This window comes from Onychomys torridus, unplaced genomic scaffold, assembly GCF_903995425.1.
Source record: "Onychomys torridus unplaced genomic scaffold, mOncTor1.1, whole genome shotgun sequence".
Taxonomy (NCBI): domain Eukaryota; kingdom Metazoa; phylum Chordata; class Mammalia; order Rodentia; family Cricetidae; genus Onychomys; species Onychomys torridus.
In genome coordinates, this window is record NW_023412778.1 from 13997 (window position 1) to 24626 (window position 10630).

At 39.7% G+C, this 10630-nt stretch overlaps 1 gene segment (V, D, J or C); it reads right to left on the bottom strand.

Annotated features, from left to right (window-relative positions):
• Window positions 1-3559: 3559 nt before the first annotated feature.
• LOC118575869 lies at window positions 3560-4142 on the bottom strand. The segment is given in 2 exon segments: window positions 3560-3888; window positions 4094-4142. Coding segments are annotated over 2 exon segments (378 nt in total).
• Window positions 4143-10630: the final 6488 nt, after the last annotated feature.

Genomic DNA, 10630 nt, shown 5'->3' on the forward strand with positions numbered 1-10630 from the left:
CTATGGTCTGGCTAATGAGGAGGAGGTGCTTTACTGACTTCCATTACTCATTAGTCTTTTGAACACTCAACATTGGGGTTTTACAGGGACTGTTGCTTGATTTTGAGACCTTGTGACTTTAAGTAATCTATTGTGATTTCTAATCCCTTCTAAGATTATAATTTTAGAGGTTATTGTCTTTAGTGAGGGATAGAAATGTGGTTCTTTAGATGAATTTGGACTGGTATCATAGCAGAGGCATTGGGAATTGGGAGAAAAACCAAGTTTATAAGCAATGGAAGCTGCCATGACTCCATTCAACTTGAGAAGGGGAACATTGGAGGCTAGACTATCTTTGGAGGCAGAATTCTCTGCATCCAGACACCTCTCCATAAGTGATCCAATAGGATGATTAAGTTCCCAGGCTTTCATATTCAGCTCTCCATGCTCAGACACCATGACCATCTAGGATGTTGGGGTGGGACAACTCATAACACTGGTTCTGGGCCTGGGTACTCCAAGAGTTGTTCAGCCTGCCAGCTCTCCCCTGTTTTCACCACCAGGGTGAGCTCTCCAGCCATTGCTCCACCTAGTTCACCCCTTACATTGATCAGCAAGGGGCTGGGCTAGTTCTCTTGCTTTCTTGTCACCAGGGTTGGCTCTCCCAGAACCTACATCTTCAGGACCAGCTCTACTGTGTTTTCTATGCAAGGTGTAGGGACCACTCTCCTGAGTTCTGCAGCTAATGAGGGGCAGGTTAAGTGCTCTTGCTCTTATGACCTCAGGCCCAGCTAGCTTTGTCATGTGCCACAGGCTGCCAGGCGCACACCTGCCCACACCACCATATGGCAGATGAGGGGAAGGGCCAGATCTTGCATGCTCATATTCTCAGGGTGGTTTATCTGCATCCCTGCTTCCCGTCAACAGAGTCAGCTGCACTGTGCTGCCCAGGCAAGGTATAAGGCCAAATTTCCTGAGTGCTGCAGGTGGTAAGGGGGAGGGTTAGCTCACTTGCCGGTATAACATGGCAGGAAAAGGAGGGTATGGCATCTTTTCCTTGCCCTGTGCATTTAAAGGACTTTCCCACAAGTCCTTGACATATCATAAACAATTTGGAGTAGATTAAGATTTGATCCTGGCTTTTTAAATCTATTTAGTATACAACTTTGAAAATGTTCATCTTACTGTTCCATGGAAAGACTGTCATGGCCCCTTTCTTGGTTTTCTTGGGAAATGGCCTCCTTGAGGGGAGTCTGTTTCCTCTTCAGAAAAGAACTGGTGAGATGCACCATAGGCTACAAGGTCATCAGCATAAGACTTAGCAGCCTGGGGACAACTTGTTTTCCTACACTTACGTTTGTTTGACCTAGAAGTAACCCTACCTATTTCCAAGTTATATCTAGTAGCAGGGTAGATTTTGCAAAGTTTCAGTATATTGATCAGGGTTAACTGAAAATTTGTTCAAGTCGGATTTAATCTGACTTAAGTTTTGCAAGGAAAGAGGATTTGTATTCTGGAGAGCAAAAGTTCTCTTGGCATTTCCGTTAAAGGGAGAGTAAAGGAATCAGGGACTATTTGATTATAGTCAATTAGTAGAGAATCCCATGTATTGTTTTGTCAGAGAGGCATTGATCAACCTCAGACACAGTACTAGTGGAGGCTAAAAGGGCAGATTCCATATAACAGTATCCATAGAGATTTAAATCTTTCCATAGGAAAAAAAATAGTTGTATATAGGGAACCTCAGATCATTTTCCAGCCTCATGGTTGGATAGGTCTAGTTGGATAGTATTAGTATAGGTAGCACTTCTCTTAGGAGGACATTTTCTGTTTTCCAGCTTCTAGCCAGAGCAAGGGACAGTACAGGAAAATACTAAGCACTTCTCCCTTAGTTCTCATGTCTCAGTGCTCTAGAGAAGTCCAAGCTGATTAGGGCTCATTGCCCACCTGAGAAGAGAAGAAGGTTTCCACTAAGCCTTCTCTGCCATCCCGTGTCTTGAAAGTTCCCTGATGACACCCTGCCTCAAAGAAGGGGGAATTTGGGGCTGGACTTCTGATGTTGTCCTCTGTCCCCATGTGCACTCTGTGTCACACTCACATTCAGTCACATATTTTATATACCATACGCAAAGGATGAAGAAAGAAAGAAAGGATGAAAGCAAAGGAAAGGGCGAGAAGACTTTGATCACAAAGATAGCAGTTGTTAAAATGATGCATATTGTATAGAGACAAAAGATCAATCAATAAATCTTATATTAAAGACTCAATGTTGGGGTGGATACAAAGATAGAGACATTGGAACCAAAGCAGAAAAATAACTGCAGCAAAGCCTTATATTTCTAAGAAACTGTAAGCTGGGCAGACGTGGTACACGCCTTTAATCCCAGCACTAGGGAGGCAGAGCTAGGCAGATCTCTGTGAGTTCGAGCCTGGTCTTCAAAGTGAGTTCCAGGAAAGGCACAAAGCTACACAGAGAAAAAAAAAGAGTCTTTATAAGTAACTGTAATAGGCTGCTTGTGAGTTCAAACAACAAAAACTATTGGAGAATGAAAACCATGGGGTGAGACTATGAGGCGGCATCTGAAAGAATAACTGACAACCTCAACTACTCTAAGCTCTTTTCAGCTTAAATGACAAACATCAAAGCTTCCATTAAGTTTACCATTGTCCTAAGGCAAAAGAGTTAGAAATTCTGAAAAAGACCTTAACCAATGGTAGATCAGAGGTGAACAAGCAGATGAGCAGTTAAAAGTACTTCTTCCTCTTGCAGCTTGATTTCCAGCACCCACATCAACTACCTCAAAACCTCCTGAAATTCCTGTTCCTTGGGATCTGATGCCCTCTTCTGACAGATATGTATACACTCACCATTCCCTACCCAAATTTAAAGTAAACCAAATCATGAAAAAAAGAAATAGTAGATTAGACTGACAAGATTGCTTAGTTTGTAACAGGAAAGGTGCTTACAGCAAGGAGTGATGAACCTGAGTTTGATTCCCAGACCCCACATGGTGGAAAGAAAAGAAAGAATTAACTTCTGCAGGTATCTGACCTCTGTCTCTCTCTCTCTCTCTTATACACACACACACACACACACAATACACACACACACACACACACACACATACACACACACACAATAAATGTCTTTGGTTAACATTTTCCCCAGTGAAGCAATCTGTATTTATTATCTCTTAAAAACACATTAAGAAAAAAGCAACTGTAAATCTTAAGCGACAGGAAATTCCAAGAGGAACACTGAAGGTGTAAGGGAATAGGCAGAGATGTGGTCATGGGACATGGGAAAAAGAAGGGACAAATCATCTACATGAATATGTGTTAATAAAAGTTAAAATGAATAAGTAATAAGAAACAATGATAAAGGTCTATATTTTTGTTGTGAATTCATTAAATTATAAAGTATATGGGATGACACAACCATGCATATCAGTGTATAAAGGCTTGTTTCATTGTTTAAGGTCCTTCTCCAAACAAGCCCAAAGCTCTGTATTGAGATGTCAGACAGTAAGAGAGCTGAGAGACTGAGCTTCAGTGAGCAGCAACCCCAGGAGGTTTTTGTTTAGCCCTGGAGCACTGTGGGAGGAAACTCCATACTCTGCTGACAGTGATAGATTGCAGCATCATCAGCCTCCACAGGATTGATGGTGAAGGTGAAGTCTGTCCCAGACCCACTGCCACTGAACCTGGCAGGGACCCCAGATTCTGTATTGGATTCTCCATAGATGAGAAGTTTGGGGGGCTGTCCTGGCTTCTGTTGGTACCATTGCATAAAATTTCTGCCATAATTTTTGCCACTTTCACTGGACTTGCAAGAGATGGTGGCCTTTTGTCCTAGAGAGATTGCCAATGAAGTTGGAGACTGGGTCAGCACAATGTCCACAGTGGAACCTGGAATCATAAACACACAAACCATGGTTAAATATGTTTAGAAACCTTCCCAGCAGAGGAATCTTTCATTGTAAGAAGACTTGTGGACATCACTTTGAGAAACCAGGAAATCAAAGGCATTAATTCTAATGATCTAGATACTAGAGACATGGAAAACCATAATTGCCACAGTTTATGCTCCCAACACTTCTTTGCATCCTCTCACCTGGAACACTGAGCATCAGCATACATAGGAGGAGGGTATTTGACTCCATCTCGAGGAGCTTGAAGAGAAGATGCTTTTTAGGCTCTTGGCAGCTGTCCTCAAAGGAGCCTGGGCTGTTATATAATGACTGAATATGCAAATCATCTCAGAAAAGTGTGTGCTGGTGCTCAAAGGGGCACCTGCTCCTGATTCACCCACTGGGAGTTGCTGTCAACAGAACATTTACTGGAGCATGGCAACTGTATCTTAAAGAAACTTGCAGCCTATTCTATTGAATCCTTATCCTCTTATCTTTCTGAGGTGTGATACTGGGAGTGCACTATGGATGAACTATGTAAAGAATGTAAGTTTATTTCAGTAACAATTTGATCCTTCATAATTGTTCACACCCAATGAAAATGTTATCTAAGAGGGAGTAGAAAATAAAGGCTGGAAGAAAAATAATGTAATTAATTCTTGGCATATTTTCTTATTTTTTTTTAAAAAAATCCTTGTTCCAGTGTGTGTGATATTTTCTGTGTATGTTTGTATGTTTGTGTCTGCTCTTGTTTCAAAGCCACCTCCTTGTCATGGCACATGGGTAGAGATAAGAGGCCAATCTTGTGTGTGTGTGGTGGTATTGTGTTTCCCAAAATATTGTGGACCCTAATAAACTTCTCTGGGGTCAGGGCACAGAACAGCCACTAGATACAGTGGCTAGAAAATGGTGGCACTCACACCTTTAATCCTAGCAATCCAGTGGCAGTGATCCCTCCGGATCTCTGTGAGTTCAAGGCCACATTGAGAAATAGCCAGGCATCATGACACATGCCTTTAATCCCATGAAGTGAGCCTTTAATCCCAGGGAGTGACGGCAGAAAACAGAAAGATATATAAGGCAGAAAGACCAGAAACTAGGCTCATTTGGCTGGTTAAGCTTTTAGGCTTTGGAGCAGCAGTTCAGCTGAGACTCATTTGGTTAAGGACACAAAGGCTTCCAGTCTGAGGAAACAGGATCAGCTGAGAAGTTGGCCAGGTGAGGTAGCTGTGGCTTGTTCTGCTTCTCTGATCTTACAGCAGTTACCCCAATACCTGGCACAGGTTTGATTTTCTTAATAAGAACTGTTTAGATTCCTGCTACAGGTGTGGCTGTTGCTTCTGCCTTATCTGAGACAGGGTCTCTTGTTTTCACTGCTCGTGAAAGGGTGCCTCCCCAGGGTCTTCTATAGATTCTCCAGTCTCCATTTCTTATCTTGCCACAGCACCACTCTGTGTATAGTCATGTGATGCAGTGGCATCTGGCTCTATGTGGTTCCTCTGATGTGAACCAGGTCCTCACATTTATGTGCAAGCACATTACCCACAGAACCACACAAACCCATTTTGTTTAAAACACTGAAAGGAAATTCTTCAGGCTGAACGTAAATAAAACTTCAGGAAATATAGGACTTCATAAATGAACTATGTGAATGAGATGCCCCCAGATACATGTAAAAGATTGTTTTGTTCAGTTCTTTCAATCATCCTATATTGTTAAAAGAGGGGTATCTAGTATCTTGTCATGGTGGTAAAAAGCTAATTACCCAAACTGTGGATTCCTCCTCAGAATCTTTGTAAGATAGACAGCTGGAAGAAGGTAGGTAGATAGGTAGAAGTGAGTATTTCTTCACATTCTCAGCTCCCTCCCTTCTCCTGGTTTAACTGGCCAGAAGGATGGATTTTCTAACAATATTTTAGGGGGAAAATGTATAGTAGTTTTTAATTAAATAAGAAAATGAAAAGAGTTATGAGTTAATTAGAAAAGGAAAAAGGGATAAAGAAGAAGCACTGAAATAAGGAGAGTAGAGAGAAAGGAGAGAGAGGAAGTGAGGAAGGAGGGGAAGAAGGAGTCAAGGGAGTGATGTGGGGGAGATTGAGGGGGAGGGAGAGGAAGGGTGTAGTCAGAAGTTTTTCTGTGTCTTGCCTGGCCTGAAGTGAGGAAAATTCCCTCTCACCCACCATGCCTGAAGCTGCTCGGACACAAGCAAACACACAGCAGCTTGTATTAATCATGAACTGTGTGGCATTAGCTCAGAATTATATTGACTAGCTCTTACACTTAAATTAACCCGTAATTCTTACCTATGTTTAGCCACTTGGCTTGGTACCTTTTCTCAGTTCTGCCTTGTCCTCTTGCTTCCTCGGTGTCTGGCTACTGACGCCTGACTCAGTCTTCTTCCTTGAATTCTTCTCATCAGCTTGTCCCACCTACACTTCCTGTCTGGCTACACGCCAATCTTTATTTTATTAAACCGTTGTACAAGGGCTTTATCTCACAGCATTTCCAAGTTTTTGTTTAAACAAAAAGGAAGGTTTTAACTTTGACATAGTAAAATTACATGTAATAGAAGAGTTATTAAGCAGGAATTTTAATTACAATGTCTAGTCCATTATAATTGGCAAAATTAAAAAATATTCTATCTATCCTATATTTATGAGTCTATAGTTTTATATATAGTTTATCTTTTATCATAACCAAGGAAAATTATAACTATCTGGTCTTCAACTACATCAAAGACCTCCAAAGGATACAATATTACCCAAATAAACTGGAAGAGCATTGTAAGCAACTTCCAAAAATCTAGAATGACAGAGACAGCTGGCTACCTAGACAGTTACCCAAAGTTTCTGTGTAATGTTGGGGTATCCTTCTTTAGCCTATATGCCTAGAGTCTCTCAGTTGCTTCTCTCTGTGACCTGTAGAATGTCTAGCAGTTTCTTCTTCCAAGCAGTAACCTGAAGGTCATCTCACCTTGCAAATTTCAGTGGTCACCTTTGTATGAGTCCTACACATACAGTTTATACAACATTTTGTCAAGCAGTCCAGGCAAGAACAGTTTCTTGCCCAAACAGCCAGTTCTTCTAAGAAGAAGATAAACTCCATATGGAGTGTCTTTCATGCTGATCCACCTGTCTGAAGCAAATTGGTCCTTCCAGGAGTAGATGTGTTTCACTGTCCAGAAAGTATAAGTTTTTAAAACATTTAAAATGCCATATTCTGTAGACCTTTGAAGTGTTTGAAGATTACCTACCTAATTGAATTACATCTATGTATACCTAGAAAACTTAACATGACTATAAGTTTGACTATCATAGAAGACTAAAGATTAATCTGTATTTCTTAATTGTCCTTTACAATTTAAGTGAGCTACACAAACATAACACCTTAAACAAGAATAGAAATATACATATAGTATAAGAAAATTAACTTTAAATTTTATCAATAAACTAAAATCTATACCAATGTAAAATACTTTAAACAAGTTGCTCTTTAAAAGTAGGTTCGACAATCCACCTTTTCATCCTAGTGTATCTATACCCTATATTTCCATATCATATCCCCCCTTATTTTAGAAAGATATTGACTATTACCAATAACAATTCGTAACCAAAAACCTAAACAAACACAAACATTTATAATCCATTTTTGGAATGTGGGTGTAATTTTCTAGGCTACTTCCTGCTGATAAAGTGTGCTATATTCTTCTGAAGATCCTGAGAAAATTAAGAATTATGGTCAAGTCCTGGCTCGAATAATTGGTGATGCAGCATTTTTTGAGCCAGTTGCTTTGAAACTGTTTGGATGTTAGATCATTGGGCCTCTCAGGGGTTCTTCCTTGATCAAACAATATTAGCCTGGAAGCAATCCATAGGTTCTCATATTCTGTGGAAACAACAGCAGAACTTCTTTTCCAAAGTAACATAAAATTTGAAGTACAGATACCTTAATGTTTATATTGTATGTATGTTTATATATTATATGTAAATATATGTATATGTATATATATATATATATATATATATATATATATATATATATATATGCTTAACTCAACAGCTTTTACAATTAAATGTCTTTCTGTATTTAAAAATCCCAAAGACAATATAATCCAGACTCTGGGTGATATTCATCTTTACATGGTTTATTTTTATATTACTTTTACTTTCTCTTTAAAAGACTTTATTTTTAAAAACTTTCTTTCTTTCTTTCTTTTTTCTTAGCTGAGGACCAAACACAGGGCCTGACCCTTGCTAGACAAGTGCTCTACCACTGAGCTAAATTCCCAAACCCCTATTTCTTTATATAACTGTCTATATTGCTTTTCCTTTCTCTTTCAAGCCTATATGCATTTGACACACATTGTAAACTGTTTAGAGTTTATCCTGTCTGAATCTGTCCTATTCTGAATCTATAATCCCTTTCTGTCCAGAAAGACTTTAAACTGCTAAACTGTGTGGCCAGGATGAAAAGTTGCAGCTTTGGCTGCTGACTCCACCTATTTCAGGTTTTCAACATGGGGAAGGTAATTCACCTCCAGTTCTGGGCCATGTGTACCATCAACTCTTGGTAGCAGTGGGTCTATGCTTCCATTGAAACAGCATGTAGCCCAGAAAACCTCTTTTTATTTTGTACTAGCAAAACCTATATCCACCATGCACCATGTTGTGTGGCTTGTGGAATGATGGGAATCCACCATGCTGTAGCTCCAGCCCACATGCCACAAACCTGCCACAGCCAGGGGACACATTATTTTACCTAGGCCCACCATGTGTGGCATGAACTAGGAAGGTACTCCTATGTACATTTATAATCTCTTCTTCAGCTCTCTCAGGTTTTAGGTGGAAACTCTTGCCATCATGTGTGGACGCCATTTGTAGTCAGAAGTTTTCCTGTGTCCTGCCTGGCCCACACCAGGGCAAGTCACTCTCATCTGCCAATCCTGCAGCTGCTTGGACCCAAGTAAACACACAGAGGCTTATATTAACTGCAAACTGTGTGACCATTAGCTCAGAATTATTATTGACTAGCTCTTACACTTAAATTAACCCATAATTCTTATCTATGTTTAGCCACATGGCTTGGTACCTTTTTTAAGTTCTGCCTTGTCATCTTGCTTCCTCTGTTTCTGGCTGGTGACTCCTGACTCAGCCTTCCTCTTCCCAGAATTCTTCTCATCAGCTTGTCCCACCTATACTTCCTGCCTGGCTACTTGCCAATCAGCATTTTATTAAACCAGTGTACAAGGGCATTATCCTACAGCAGAAGGGGGTGAGGGGGGAAGGAGGGGGAAGAATGAGGGAAGAGATAGGGAACAAAAAGGGAGGAAGATGAAGAAAGAAAGAAAGAGAAGAGAAGAAGGGAAAGAATTGAGGAAAGAAAGAGTAGAAAGGACAATTCCCTACTCCTCAGCTCACACTGTTTCTTTTTCCAGGTCTCCACCCTATATAGTTGGTTCATTTTATTATTTATTACTTGTTTATTTATTTATTTAAAAAACAGCTATTTTTTTGAGCTGAGGCTCGAACCCAGGGCCTTGTGCTTGCTAGTCAAGCGCTTTACCACTGAGCTAAATCCCCAACCCTGGTTCATTTTATTTTATTGTGCACATTCACTGTACTGTTGCTCAGTGTGAACCATCTAGAGTTCAAAGACATGGCAAAACAAATATACATATCATGAAATAAACAAGTTATTCTTCACATTTTGTCTTTTTGAGGTGTGCTCATTTATAGTTGAATTTTGTATTCAAAACTAGAGAGTTGACCTGTTATAATATGGAAAGTTGGGTGATATTTCTCATTTATGCTCATAATAAAAACATTCCTATATTATACAATGTACAACATCCATGTAGATGGCCATTTAAGTTTAAACAACCCCCCAATCACATAGTTCTTCCTTTAAGGATGGTTCAGTGGTGGTGGGAGGCTATAATGAATATTTGTGATGTCATTCTATTACTTCCATGTGATTCTCCTGTTACCATTGGTGCTCTTGACTTCCCTTGCATTATGTGTCAAGAATCACTCTTCTGTCAGGCATGGTGAATACAAACAGGTAGAAAGCTGAGGCAGGAGTATCTTTAGTTTTCTGCTAATCCAGGATACATAGCTTGGGTTACACAGATGACTGAATCTTCTGCCTCACCTCAAGACCCATATCTTCATCTATTTTGCATACAGTTTTGTTAATATTTATTTTTATTTATACTGACTTCATTTTTCATTTTTACTAAGGAATTTTTATTCATTTGACATACCAGCCATGGATCCCTCTCTCTTCTCTCCACCTCTCCCCATTCTCATTGTTATTGACTTATAACTTAACTTTCTATTTCTTAACATTTACTATCTCTGAAAACACATTAAGAGAAGAGAGAGTAAGTCATAAGTGATAGGAAATTCAAAGGAGGAATCCTGAAGGTGGGAGGGAAGGGGCAGAGATGTGGTCAGGGAGATAGGTGAGAAAGAGAAAAATCAAAGATAAATATGGGTTAACAAAAATTTAAATGATTAAATAATAATTAAGAAACAATGATAAAGGTTTATATTTAGTTGGGAATTCATTAAATTATAAAGTATATGAGATGACACAACCATGCATATCAGTTTATAAACGCTTGTTTCTTTGTTTAAGGTCTTTCCCCAAACAAGCCCAAAGCTCTGTATTGAGATGTCAGACAGTAAGAAAGCTGAGAGGCTGAGCTTCAGTGAGCAGCAACCCCAGGAGGTTTTTGT